The 15,103-nt window shown below is 49.3% G+C and overlaps 1 protein-coding gene across 1 annotated transcript in view; it reads right to left on the minus strand.

Annotated features, from left to right (window-relative positions):
* The window catches only part of DCDC2C (doublecortin domain containing 2C), a 57,340-nt gene that overhangs the window by 11,470 nt on the left and 30,767 nt on the right, over positions 1 to 15,103 (minus strand). Inside the window, 3 exon segments of the mRNA XM_049695816.1 lie at positions 10,181 to 10,227; positions 11,915 to 11,970; positions 12,565 to 12,631. Coding sequence (XP_049551773.1) covers positions 10,181 to 10,227; positions 11,915 to 11,970; positions 12,565 to 12,631 — 170 coding nt within the window.

Raw genomic sequence — 15,103 nt, forward strand, 5'->3', positions numbered from 1 at the left:
TACAGAGCTCAGCTGCACCTGGAACTCCCCCCCATGCCCTGCCTCCTGACCTAAGACTCATCCTTCAAATCCCCATCCACGCCTGACCTCCAGGGCCCCCCTGCCGGGTCCCGTACACCTCCACACGCAGTTCCAGGACCCAGGCCCACCGTCCGCACATTCCTGGCCCTAAACGAACGGCAGGCTCTCGATATGTACATGTGTTCAATTAAGCGATCGTAACAGTTGCTCAGTAAATGTCTGCCGATTCAATGCTCTGAGCAGGAAGATGCAGACAGAGGAGGAGGAGAACAGCTGAAAATCTGGCATTCTCCAGACAAGGAAAGGTGAGGGGCTGCTAGGAGTAGCTCCCATTCATGTTTGTATTAAACACGTATTTTCTCTAAACTACTTAGGAGGAAGTTGCGTGAACCACGCACATTTACGGCTGAGTCCCTTAGACTGAGTACTGAAGACACGTGATCTATTTACACTGTCGGGTGGTTTCCTGACCACAGAGACAGACGCCCCTGCAGAACCACAGGACGGTCACCCCATTCAAGAAGTCGGCCTTGACGCAGGCTTTCTAGCTAATCCGCCATCCACACTCCATCTGGTCTCCATGCAACGACATCCTTTGTGGACCTTCCCTCGAGCACAGACTAGTCCAGGGTCACACACCGTGTCTAGGTGTCGTGTCCCCTTCATCCCCTCTTACCTGGACCCAGTCCTCAGACTTTCTTCGTCTTACGTGACACTGAATTTTTGAAGAACACAGGCCTGTTTTCTTTGGTTTTATAGGAAGAATCTAAGGTTGGCTCGGTGTTTCTGCATAATTAGGTGAAGGTTACGTGTCCCTGACTGGATCCTACACACTCGTGTCCCATCTCAGGTGTCACAGCCGGATCCCAGGACAACTGTCTGCCTGGTTGGGGACGGGGACCACCAGCCTCTCCTCGTCCGTCCAGCCAACGCCACCGGCAGGACAAGCAAACTGACAGCTCTGACCAAACTCCCTGCACTGCCCTTTCATTCCGGCATGATCTTGACCTGCTCACCTTTGAAACCAGCTGTAACTCACATTTAAGTAGATGATCTTAATTATTTAAACAGAGCAAACTGTAACATAAGTTGGAAAAAGTATAGAAAGAAAACAAAATATTTACACAAATTCCACTTTAAAACATGTAAATAAACTCCTGAGAAATACATCAAGACCCTACAAAGTGTAAGACTAGACCCACATACCTAGCAAGTGTGACCACCCACACCTAGCGGAGTGGGACGAGACACACAGGACCTGAAGTGTATGCAGGCCCACACCCAGCGCGTCCCCAGCACAGGTGTGACGGGAACTGGAAAGGGACGTAAGAGCCTGGGTGGAGCTGGGATCCTGGACTTGGCGGTGGGGAAGAAGCAGCCTTGCCCAAAGGCCCGGTGTCTCAGACTTTCTTAGCCAATCCCTCCAGCCACCCTGGACCTGGCACACAGTAGGTGCTCAACACTGAGCGCCGTCCCCTCCCTCACGCAGCAGCTCTGCACCTAGCACATCACCCCACCACGCTGTCCCAAGGCGTCTCGATGACATGGGACTGATAATACTGCCTCTTTGGGGTGGTCATGAGGTCTGCAGAGCTTCACCCCAGTAAAGGTTTTAGAACCTGGCGGGGCAGACAGAAGCACTCCATGAAATGCTGGAGGTGCATGTGATGGGTGGGCAGGTCTGCGTCCTGAGAGCCGTGGGGAAATGGTGGTGGACCAGTGGGAGGCAAGGAGGGGGTCTCCAGGGAAGGGGCACAGGTCTGGGAGGGGACAGCATGCACACCTCCTCTGCAGGCCCTCCAGGTCTGTTTCCCTCGGGACGAAGCCCAAACTCCCAGCACCGCACCCAGGCACAGGGGCCCTTACCTGCGGGCCCACACGCCTTGCTATTCCCCGACAGGCCAGCGCTTCCAAATCCCTGTGTTTCTCCAGAAGGGTTCCCTCCTCTGGGGTCTGGCAAACTCACCTGCGGATCCTAACTCCAGTGTCATCTTGTCCCTAGAGAGAAACCCGGCCCCGCTCCCAGCCCGCTCTGTCCACAGCTCCACGGCCACAGGCCTGCAGTTTCCACTATGTAACTCTCTCTCTCTCTGCCTGAAAGCTCCCCAAGGACCGAGGCAGGGCGGCCTGCATCTTCACACGCCCGGCACTTGGCACGTGTGGACACTCTGGTGTCTTTTCATTATCAGAGCCACACGGATTTACAGCCATTCTTGGAAAACAGCAGATAAGCGGGAATCAGAATCCCCTGCTTTCCAACACGAGGAAATGAGCGTCACGCCTCCGACCCTCCTCTCCGTCCTCACATCCCAGCCCCTCTGACATCATCGTGGGCTCTAGTTACAAAGGCCATAGTACTTCCTTTCAATTTCCTTCATCTTTCTTCCTATTAAAAGTATTTTTGGAAAATATACCTGAGGCACACTGGGCTTATTTCTCTGTGGTGCTTTAAGAAATATTATTTTTCTCCAGAGCCCCCGTCAATCAATCTAGCTGTTTTAATGTCACTGTAACAGGTCATCTGGCTCCGGCACACGAAAGGCAGCCTCCCAAGGTAACCTGGGATGAATCAGACAGCGTCTAATTGATGACCATAACAAGGCAGTTCAGAGTCAATCCATCCTCAGGTAGAAAACAACAGGCCTGCTGGCAAAAGGCACTTCCCCGGCTCCCAAGGGAGCGGCCTGGCTCCAACGCGGGTCAAGTCTTCCACCAATGAACCAGTCCCTGCTTTGAGAATTATTAACATAGAAGACTTGCTAACACTTAAACCTGACTGTTGCATCTCCAGGCTGCTGGAAGATGAGGACAAACACCGCCTGACTGCTGTGCGATGTGGTGTGGACTTGACATCACCAGCCTGCAAACGTCAGTTCCAAAGTATTTACGTCTCACACTGAACTTCACAGTCTCAACCCGGTTACTAAAGCGTGGGTGTCAGACCCCACACGCCCTCACACTTAGGGTGCCGATGCTTGATCTCAGTTCATTGCTGTCTGCCACCAACACTTGGGCTTTATAGCCAAAGAGAGGTAGGTGATATTAACATTCTGACTGCGGGTATGCTATAAAGACAATGCTTATTAACTACTTACTGACATTTTACAGAGGCTTGCACCCTAAAATGTTCATTTTAATACACGAATGCAATTTTAAGCACTTATTAAATTAACCTTAACTTCTCTGGAAGGTAACAGATACCCTCTTCGGAAGGTAACTGCACCATAAATGCAGTTGCTATAAAACTGAATTTGATGTAACAAATAAGAGTAGCTGCATTCAGTTACTTTCATTGGACTCAGAGAGTCATGGCTTCTGTTAATTGGACCATTTAAGGCATTGGCAGCCTCCTAATGACGTGTTTTCCAACATTCAAATATTTGAATCAACCAATAAAGTGAACTGAGCCAATCAAATAAGGCAGACTACATCCCAAATACGGTTCAAGTGTGCTAATCAGTTAAAATGCACCCATATGATTTCTTTGCCATTTTCTTGGAAACGGGCATTTTCATAAGTGTGATTTAAAGTTCTGCTAAATCAAGATTAAATCTTTCATTCTGTGCTCAGTGGAAATCTAGATGTAAGAAGCAAACAGCTTCACTCTTCAATTTTTTTAGAACTCTGTTAGGGTGTCTATATTAGCTTAAATTAGAAATTCATGCCCACTGAGGCAAGTCTGATGACAGAAATCCTGGTGGGGGGTAAATAGGAAGCAAAAGGGAGGAACCAGGTTTCACTGACAGAGACCCTGAGAGCTTCAGCAGAGGCAGGATTCCAACCAAGGAAGTCAGAGTCCAGAATGCTTACTCTGAAGGCCTGGGCTTTCCCTGGGTGGGAGCCACTGGTTTACTAAGAAAAAAAAAAAATCTGTTATCATAATATGTAGATAAGATTCACCCACTGGCATCCAGTTAGATCCAGAGAAAGTTCGTCTTTTTGCTCATTAAAGAATCCACAATGATAATCCCACACAAATACAGGAGCAGGTCTGTCCTCTACTACACATTATACGGGATTCTATTTGACATCAACAACACTTTTCTGGGAGTTCGGGGGGTTCTGAGCACAGGCCACCCATTCTCCTTGCTTGGCCCTGCGGTGAACCTTTCTCTGCTCCAAAAAAACAAAAACAAAAACAAAAACCTTCCTTCCTGAATAGCATCTCGCACATCTCCCCTGGCCTCTCATTTGGTGAGTGTGCTAATCTAGCACGCACGGACCAACACCTAAACCCTCCTCCACCTTCCCCGGGGGGCCCAGGTCTCTGCTGCTGACACCACGATCCACCAGTGTTGCCCCGGGGAACCTGGGGTCCTCCCTGACTTTTCCACTTTCTCACACTCCACGGCCATCTAGACGCACCCGTGTTCCTTCCCATTGTTTTCCTTCCCATTTCACCGAATCAAGATGCCAAGAATCGTAAGACACGTGGTCATGACCTGTGTCGCTAATAAAGAAATCAACCTGCCCTTTAAACCATGTCATGGTGCTTCCTTATTACCTAGAAGTTCTTTCTTCTATCTATACTTCCTGAAAAAGGCCTTTTGGAACTACTTAGACATAGATATTTATCAATATCACACCTGTGCAAAAGGAAGGGGAGACAGTCAATAAATAAATGACTTGCATCCTCCCAAGGTTTTACATCTTGAGTCTGGCTCTTCTGAACCATTTCTGCCTCAAAGCCACCTGTGCTTTTCCACGGGACAGAAAGAGGGCTCCTCCATTACCCCTGGAATTCTCTTCCGAGCTGCTCTGCACATCTTGAGGCTGGTGCTTTCTTGCCTGGAGCACGGGAGGCAACCCTCTGCACCAATCTCAGCAACAAAACGCAAACAAGCGTGGTGGGCTGCCCCTGGCCGCAAAGCCCCTCCCCCGATGCACAGGCAGTGTGAAAAGTGAATACCCGGCTGCACTTCTCCACCGAGGGAGAGCCTATTTCTCCACCCCCACTTGGAGGAAAACAGAGGTGCCGACCACCAGCACCAGCTTCCAGACGTGGTGATATGGCCTTACACAACCCAGCCCAGCGGATCCTCCAGCTAGATGCAGCTGCATAAGTAACCCGGTGAACTGGCCCAAACCACCCAGCCAACCCACAGAACCCACAGAACCTAGAGAAGTAACAAATCATTGTTGTTTCACACCCCTAGGTTTGAGGATGGCTCTTTTTTTTTTAAATTTTATTTATTTTTGGTTGCGTTGGGTCTTCATTGTTGCACGCAGGCTTTCTCTAGCTGCAGTGATCAGGGGCTTCTCTTGTTGCGGAGCACAGGCTATAGGCACGCAGGCTCAGTAGCTGTGGCTCCCAGGCTCTACAGCGCAGGCTCAGTAGTTGTGGCACACGGGCTTAGTTGCTCCATGGCACGTGGGATCTTCCCGGACCAGGGCTCAAACCCATGTCCCCTGCATCGGCAGGTGGATTACTATTTTTTTTTTTTTGAGGTACGCGGGCCTCTCACTGTCATGGCCTCTCCTGTTGTGGAGCACAGGCTCCGGACGCGCAGGCTCAGCAGCCATGGCTCACGGGCCCAGCCGCTCTGCGGCACGTGGGATCTTCCCGGCCCGGGGCACGAACCCGTGTCCCCTGCATCGGCAGGCGGACTCTCAACCACTGCGCCACCAGGGAAGTCCCCAGGATGGCTCTTTACACAGTAAGAGGTTACTGAAGCTGATAGCTCCGCTATGTGTGGGTATCTCCCTTTCCTGGGTCCATAAAAGAATTGGCTGTTCTTCTGCAAAAACATATGGAATTGAAGGAGAATATACCCCACTAATAACAAATAACAGCACATCTTTCTGTTTCTATCTTTATGAATTTCCATACGTATATAATAACTTTCATTTCAATTCCTAATCACAGCAAAATCCTTTCGAGGACATTTACACAGCAAGTAAGCTCACCATGTGTAGTGTCAGCCATGCACCTCCTCAACTGGAGAGACAGTAAAGTGAGCAGCTGTGGCCAAGTTCACCGTGACAACAGATGAACCTGCAGCACAACAGCCAAGATGCCATCAGCCAAAGATGTGCCCGTACTTCAGAGCCTCAAAGATGGGGAAAATGCCTGTCACAGAATCAGTGACATGCAGCAGCTCTTGAACCCAATTGCGCCCCACCTGCCCCTCGCTGGGAGCGTTGCAGTGGCCTCAGGACGGGCCTCTCCTCCACTATGGCTATTCCGGCTCCGTTTTCAGTCCGTACATTTTATTCCATCACTAGCAGTGAGTCTCAAGTGCATATCTGTTCATTTCACTCCCTTGCTGAGGTCAGGATCCCTATGAATACAAGTGTCTCACCTGCCCTTCCAGCCCTCATGCCTTCCCAGGCTGCCACCTGCATCCCACTTTCCCATCTCAGGTATTGTGGTTTTCCTGACTCTTTGCACAGTGCTGATGGAGAGATACAGGTGCGCCTGAAAGTTGGGCAGTTTAATAGCAGAGGGATCGCTGCCCTACTGGAACGCAAGCAGGAGGGGTTGATGCCGGTGGAATCCAGGATGACATGGGGGCTTGGGCTGAGCCAGGGAACAGATTCCATTTTCCCGGTGAGGACTGTTACAGTCACTGTATCCTGTTCACTGGCACGTCTGCCTTCGCCACTCGCAGAAACTCACGCTCAGCTCATCTCTGTATCTCCAGCACATGAAGGTTTCCTGGACCACCAGACACATCAACAGATGCCTCCATTCAAGTCTGATAGTCTGCAGGTCAAAAGCTCTGTGTGTATTTGTGTTCAGTTCATAGAAGAGTCAGGACAGAGTCTCTGCTTCATACTGTCAGTACATTTAAGAAAACACTTGCAGATTTAGACCGTGTGATCCTGCAGTCCCACTCCTGGGCATATATCCAGACAAAACTCTAATCCAAAAAGATACATTCAGCACTATTCACAACAGCCAAGACAAGGAAGCAAACTAAGTGTCCATTGATAGGTGAATGGATAGAAGATGTGGTACATATATACAATGGAATACTACTCAGCCATAAAAAAGAATGAAATACTGCCATTTGCAGCAACACGGATGGACCTAGAGATTATCATACTAGGCAAAGTAAGTCAGAAAGAGAAAGACAAGTATCGTATGATATTATTTATATGTGGAATCTAAAAAATGATACAAATCAATGTATTTACAAAACAGAAATAGGCCCACAGACACAGAAAACAAACTTATGGTTACCAAAGAGGATAGTGAGTGGGCAGCGGAGATAAATTAGGGGTTTGGGATTAACATATACACACTGCTATATACACGATAGGTACACAACAAGGACCTGCTGTACAGCACAGGGAATTATACTCAATATCTTGTAATAACCTATAACGGAAAATAATCTGAGAAAGAATATACACGTCCACATATGTGTATAACTGAATCACTTTGCTATATACATGAAAGCAACACAACACTGTAAATCAACTATACTTCAATTTTAACAATGTTTTAAAAAACTACTTCTTTTTTAAAAGAAAACTCAGCACTCGATCTTACAGATAGCTGCTACTCTGCCCACCTAACAGCCTTAGAATGGGAAGATGACCAAGGGTCCACGACAGCCCCTCACGTGCTGCAGGGCAATGTCCCCCTCGAGGGGCAGTCCTGGGTTTCCAGGTTGATTTTTAAATTTCCTCCCCCCACTTTCCAAAAGGATACTGAGGTAGTTCACACAGAAAACAGATGAAAGTCTAGTAAGTTAGACGTGGAAAATTGGGAACAAGTAAATAAAGGAACAAATATATTTGTCGTAATATAGTTGCCGTGAATAATCCTAAAATCCAGGCTTCTGCAGCCAAACAAAGGAGCCCGGCCTGTGGAGCAGTTTCCGTTCTCACAATGCAGCCCAGTCCTCAAATGGGGCAAGGATTCGTCCAGTGCTCAGTTCTGAGATCCACGAGCCGTACATAAGGGACGACGGACACCGTAAAGCCCTTGACAGGTATCTGAACACCAACCTTTGTTAAGTCAATGCCCTCTGTTTTCTTCTAGGGCTTTCCGTTTTCTAGAACAAATGTGCTTGCTGTACCTGCTATATGCTCTTGTCACACTGACTTCATAGGAGAATCTCAGCGATAGATCTAACCTTCCTAAAATAACACAGCTTTACACTACAGTTTATGCCATGTTTGTGATCATTCTGTTAAAGGCTCCGAAGTATTAAATATCATCATCAAAACCCATTAATTTTCCAGTGACCCATTTCCAGAAGAGAAAAGGGAATGCAGACAATATCGGAACAAACACGCTCACATTTTAGACCAATTTTAAACTTATAATGAAAAGAAAATTACATCCCTACCTCTAAGGAGCCAAAGTCAAAACCCCACCACCACGAAATGAGGACAGAACACAAGCAGGTAGCGATAAACCCGCACTACAGGTTCAGCAGACGGATTCAATTACCTGTGTGCTCAGAGGCTTCCAAAACCAGGAAAGTATGGGATTTCAAGCTTGTACTCTTCACGCTAAATAAGTCATCATTCAAAATTCGGTGCCCACACTATACATGAAAACACTGGGGAAGGCAGAAAAGAATAACTCTGCGGGACTAGAACCCTGTGCGTTCATGCAGGCGTTTTCCTAAATAAGTCATCATTCAAACTTCGGTGCCCACGTCATACATGAAAACACTGGAGAGGGCAGAAAAGAATAACTCGGTGGGGCTAGAACCCTGTGCGTTCATGCGGGCGTTTTCCCTTCCGGGATTGTCTGCCCCCTTCTCTGAATCACACTTCACGACCTGCACCTTTTTGCTGAGCTCCACGTGTGGATCACTCCCCAGCCTACAAACCATCATCCTATGCACGTGACTCATTCATACACAATTTGTGTCATGACGTAAGTCCACGTGTCTGTCCCCACCAGATGGAGCGCACCCCAAGGGCAGGATCATGTCTATCATTTTTGTGTTCTCCGTGATTCTCATTCATTCATCCAACAAACACTTAACACTAAACGCAATCCTTAGAGAAAATCGAAAATAAATAAAATGATCATTGAGCTCAAGAAGCTACCAAAATAACAACAGAATCAATTCAGGAAAACCCTGACACCACAAGCCAGACAACAAGAGAAAGAGGCGTTCTAAGCCAGTCTCACTCATAAAGAGACATGCAAAAATCCCTAACAACATTTAGCAAAACTTATTCAGAAAAGTATTCTTTTAGTAGTGAGGCTTTTTAGGTGCAGGCCGGCTGGGTGAGGATTGTGGCCATGAACTCGGTGTGAAGAGCGTCAGGTCAGCTGCGTTATTCCCTGCAGGGACTCTGAGCTCCTTCAGGGCAAGTGCAGACAGAGCGAGGGGCTGGGCTCCAAGACCAGGCTTTCACCAGGCAAATGCAAGGTGGCCCCTAGGGGTAAGGAAGCCAAAGCTCCTTGCAGGAAGGTGATAAATGGTGGGTAAGAAATCTGGGCTGCAACTGGAGGAAAGCAAACCCAAAGGCTGTTTGCCAGATATTGGAAAATAACAGAGAGTGCCTGGAGAGCCTGGAGGCCGGCGAGTTCTGAAGGACGGGCCTAGAAAGGCGGGAAGGACATGGTACACATTCAACAGCTTTGTTGAATGAACGTTCTCGCAGTAGAGCCGCTAAAGTACTGACTCTATAAGCTGGTCTGGGATGTTTTCATCATGTAAACAGGTGATGAGGGCCCTTCGGAGCCGCCAAGGTCTGGTTTCTACCTGTCTTGCTCGGCCTGCGCTCTGTGCTGCAATGTCAGACTGTGCGTGCAGATGAACACAAGCACACCCCTCTGTACCTTCCTCCAGTTGCCACGTCTGCCTGACATCTCCTCCCGGCTCCTGCCAGGCCTTTTGCTCCTACCACTGCCAGAAGACCTGTGTGTCTTTTCATCCCCACGCTCACTGTGCTGCATCGCTAACACCTGGGTGTGCCTCCCAGCCCTGGAGACTCTGAGCTCCAGGGATACACCTGATGCCTTGCTCGGCCCATTCACAGGAGTCAGCCTGTGCTGAGAAGCTCGTTCTACAATGGCGGGGCCGGCCTGTCGTGTGTCCTTTTTTTTTTTAATTAATTTTTATTGGAGTATGGTTGCTTTACAATGTTGTGTTAGCCTCCACTGCACAGCAAAATGAGTCAGCCATACAAAAGACACCAGGGTCGACCACGGCTGTCATCGGCCCTTTTTAACAAGGACTCACTTTTTTCTTTCTTCGCGAATACTTCTCAATGTCTGAGTACTTTCTGAAAAACAAAAGAGAGTCAAGTTTGAAATGTGTGAAGCCCAGCCAGAAACATCTGAACAAAAACGTCGACTGCTGCGTCAGCCTCAGGAGGCACCGACCACGAGGAAGGCGCTTTCTGTCCCCAGAGGACACAAGCCCACATCAACAGCGGCTCCCAGGCTCAGGAGAAAGGGCCCCAAGGAAGTCTGTTCACTTTACTTCCCTGAAATCTTTTTTCTTTTTTTTCTTTAGTATTTTAAAACTTTACTTAAATGATGCAGGGAAGGGGCTAAGAGAGGTAGGTGAGACACTGGCCTTGGGTACAAAATTTAAGGGGGCACCAAACAAGCCGGTCATCAAGATCAACACGACTTGAATGCAGCCCTTGAAAAGTCAAAATGCAAAAAGCAAAGCACGATGAACAAAATAGAAAAACTTTAAATGAAGGCAGGGTGGGTGTTATCAATTTTTCCTTTCGCCTCAGGCTCCAGTGCAGCTGACACGTGCTTTTGCATTATGAAAACATTTCTCACAGATCAAACCTACAATAAGGTTTAAAAAGTGTGTTTCTTAAGAAAAGGAGAGGTAATCCGGTGTGTGTGACTGTGCTGTGCAAATGGCAAAGACTGTGACAATGGGAAGAGGTTCAAGTGTAGGTGCTGGAAGGCAGGTCTGGGGCCAGTAGGTGGGGGGGGGAGGTGAAGTGGACCCCAGATGGCCCTTGAACACACCCCCGATGCCTGGGAAGTCATGCTTGTGCCACGAGCGTCTGCCCCTTTGGCCAGACTGGACTGGTCCCCAAGGGCTCCCAACTGGAGCCTCCTGGGTCCTGGCTCTTCCCTGAAACCCTTGAAAATCCAATGGCTCCTCACTTACGGGGGGCGGGAGGCAGGCGGGCGTCTGACCTAAGGCCATGCGTTTACAGGCACCTCTGCCCCAAAGCTTCTATATGATCTTGGGGCGGCGAGGAGGGGAACCCTAACATTTTTAAGTTTTTGACGGTGGATTAATCACGTTTGTGAACACAGTTTCATCACACAGCCCTCACGATGACATGCAGAACAAGCGTTACTGCTCCCCCTGGGCTGGTGAAGAACCCGGGCTCCAAACATGAGGGTTTACTTAATGCCCCACAGCTGATCAGCAGAAGAACTGAGACCAAAATCCGATCCAAAACCCAGTCCATCCTCTTTCTACCCCACCGCAGAGCTCTCGTTCTCCTTCCGTGCCTGACAGCCATGCAGAGCCACGTGCTGTTTCTGATTCTTCACCGACTCCAACCTCTGCCGTGCACGTTTGGAAAGGTCTCCCCAACGTGGGTCTCCAGCAGACCAGCACCTGCTTGGTCTACTTCCCGTGTGGTGACTGGACCTCAGTCTCTTATAGACTCTGCTCACCCCAAGCCCAACCTCTATGGCGAGGGAGAAAGCTATTTAAGCAACCAGCAGATTCAGGTCAGGGTTCAACACATGAACAGAAGATGGGAAGAAACAAAACACACTGAAAGGCAGAGGAACTCGTGCAGGGAGCAGCAGACACAGAGTAGAGAGAACCGTTCAACTCAGTCCGACAGCCCCACCATATCTCCACCCGCCATGCTGTCAGGACCGTCAGCAACGGACTAAGGTGTCGACAAAGTCAGGAAATATCCACGCTCACCAGGCGCGCGGGCAGGACCCTAACCTAAGCACCTGCCTGCATATCACACTGCTGGGGGGTCACCATCCGTCAACAGGGCGAAGGGAGCCTTAAAGTAGAAAACCTAAGAGCACAGGAGCCAAAACAGGCATAAGGGCCCCCAGACACTGCTCCCCCGGTGGCGTCTCAAGTCTCCCAAACGCACCCAGAGCTCCTGCAGGGCACCTCGGGGTGGGGTGAAGGCCTACCACCTGCGAGGCTGAGGCCACCTGCCTGCCCCACAGCGAGATGAAAACTGACACCTCGTTCTCAGCACAGTGACCATAAGAGCACGACAGAGAAGCCCGACGGGGAGGGCTCCTGCAAGCCCTCAAATAGTCCCGACATTAGTGCGGGTGAAACGCACCCCCGGGGGCTACGCTGCCACGGGTCCAAAATCCCCCAGACTGGCTGTCTCAGCAAGACCTGGAGACGGGGAGCAGTGCTCGGTGCCCGCCTTACAAACCGTACCGAAGGGAGACGCAAGGGGGAAGAGATATGGGAACATATGTATGTGTATAACTGATTCACTTTGTTATAAAGCAGAAACTAACACGCCATTGTAAAGCAATTCTACTCCAATAGAGATGTTAAAAAATAAATACATAAAAATAAATAAATAAAATTCAAAAATTAAAAAAAAACAGAAAACAAAACAAAACAAAAACACCGTACCGACGGTCGTGTGAAGGAACACTCGGGCTCGTGTGTACATGTCCGGAAGATGCCCATTCATTGTAAATAATCTGTGAGTAAAGAAAGAAAAAATGAGCCGGAGACTTAAGAGCCATGACATCAGGCTGGGGGCACCCGGTACACAATGCGGCTGGTATGTGCACCACAGGAGAGCTGATGCGCTGAGAGCAAACGTAACCAAAACGGGCTAACGGAGCCCTGCGGGAGCGGCTCTGCCAGGGTTAGGCTCGCTTTCCATTTTTAGATTTTTTAATTAAAGTGTATCTTTAATTATCTACAAGTATTCAGAGGGCCCTGAGAACATTTAAGCTGTTGGTTGGTATTCAATTAATTTTAACTAATAACAGTTAAAATGAATACAAATTGGCTTATATTGTTATAACAATACTTGGAAAACAACCCGGCATTTATTAGCAAATAATATGCCTTTTTGTAAGCACTAAAAGACTAATATTTGTCTATGTTTTATTCTGCACTCTTTTTTGGCATGTATTAATTCATAATTCATTTATTTAAGGAAATGTTCAATTCATTCAATGCTGAGCATCTGTTAGGCACCATCCAATGAGGTAGGCCTTGTGTAAAACATATGAAATAAGAAAGCCACTGCTTTCCCAAAGTCAAGCAGTGTATAAAAGCCTATAGAGGCAAGTATGACCAGAGAAGGGCAAAACGTCGGCGTTCTAAGAGGAGAAAGAGTAAAGGCAACTGTAGGCTTCACTAAGGTGAAATGTACAAGGGTAGGTAGGAGTTCCTCACGTGAAGATGGGATGAAGCCTTTGGGGCAGCAGAAGGGGCCTCTGCAAAAAGCCAGAACACAGGGGACTGACTGTCACCGAAGGGTGAAATGCACCCTTGGGTGAAATGGAACTTGAACGTTGAATCCCAGAGCCTGGAATTCTAGGGGGAGGAGCTTATCATCAATTTAGTCGGAGTGAGTGGGGATTTGCATGGAAGTGTGGGGTAAGCACAGTGTTTTAGCAACAGGCGGCTGGCCATCGTGGGTGGGATGTGATGGAGGAAAAGCACCTCACCTGGGGGAGGAGACGCAGAGCTCTCGCAGGGCGTACGACATGTTCACGAATGACAGCAGTGAGCACAGGAAGGGAGAGGAGAGAAGGATGCAGGGCACCTGGAACAGGTGGGACCCACAGGACTCAAACTTCCCTCCCCTGAGCACCCCCCAACCTCAGCGAGCAGGGAACCACCAGATGGCCGGCTCACGCACAGCGCCGGGCCCCCGCCCTGGAGTTTGTGATTCAGTGAGTCTAACGTGAGGCCTGAGCATCTGTTTCTAACAAGGGCAGCTCCTGGACCTGCTGCCTCGGGTCACCCTGTAGGACCAAGATGAAGAACTTCCAGACAGGGGGCAACTGTGAGACGCCCCAGGGAGTGGAACACAGGGCTTCCAGGTGAGAAGCAGGGCTTGGAACTTCCTTCCTCTCCTGTTGTCACCTTGGGACAATCGGTGCCCATCCCTGGAGGGCTCACAGCTGGCACGAGTGTCCCCAGGAGCAAGCCAGGGAGCTGCAGACGCCCTCGGCAGTGAGGGGCCCAGGGAGGCGGCAGGACTGACTGGCTGCGGCCGCGAGGACAGCCTCCCCCCAGAGCTCAGGTGCTGGAGGCTGGACCGCAAGGCGCTGGGGGTGGGGCCTTCCTTGGGAGACTCCACCAGAAGCAGAAGTGCTGGGACACATGGACCAGGCACTTAACACAAACGTGGAAAACGTTACAAAAGAAATAAGGGAAATATGAAATAAAGAAAGAAGCACAAATTCTTGTTTGGAAGATAAAATAGAGGAACTCTCCCAGGAAGCAGCAGGGAATGATAATAGAACATATAGAAGTTAAGAAATAAAATGAGCAGAAGTACCATCAACCAGACAGTAAGAATCCCCAAAATAAGTTCAATTAGGAGCAGAAAGGAAGAAATACGGGTAGAAATAATGAAGATTCATGTCACAGAATGAAAGAGGGAAGACCTCCAACTGGAAGAGTCCACAGATGGTGAAAAGGCAGACAGAAGAGTTCACCAACACTGCCCAACCTGTGCCCGACAAACGCGGATTGAATCAAGCACTGAGGGTGGAAACGGTCGTATCTCAGAGTCTCAGAACTTGGCAGGGACCACTCACCACCCTTTTCTTCCAGCAGGTAGAGAACTCTGCCAGGTGCACAGAGCCCAGGGCTGCGGGACGTGGGAAATTCAGCCTCTTTCCTCTTCAGTTCCTCCCCGTGCTAACGACTCTTCTTTCCGGAACCGTGTCTGGCCAGCCTCACGGCCAGGCATCACCCATAACACTGCATTTCCCAACCAGGGCTGGACCAGGGTGAGGCGAGAGAAGCACCCGGGGTGCAGATCTGAGGGGTGCCCGCTTTCAGGGGTGCACCAGCATCTCCTCCCAAGCCCAGCACACCCCGACCTCTACTCGTCTGCCGTCCTCAAGGCGAACCTCTTCTGGGCTATTCCTAGACTGCGCTGCACACCTGGGTGTGCTCCTCTCCTACACACTCTGCCCTCC

This window comes from Orcinus orca, chromosome 13, assembly GCF_937001465.1.
Source record: "Orcinus orca chromosome 13, mOrcOrc1.1, whole genome shotgun sequence".
Lineage (NCBI taxonomy): Eukaryota > Metazoa > Chordata > Mammalia > Artiodactyla > Delphinidae > Orcinus > Orcinus orca.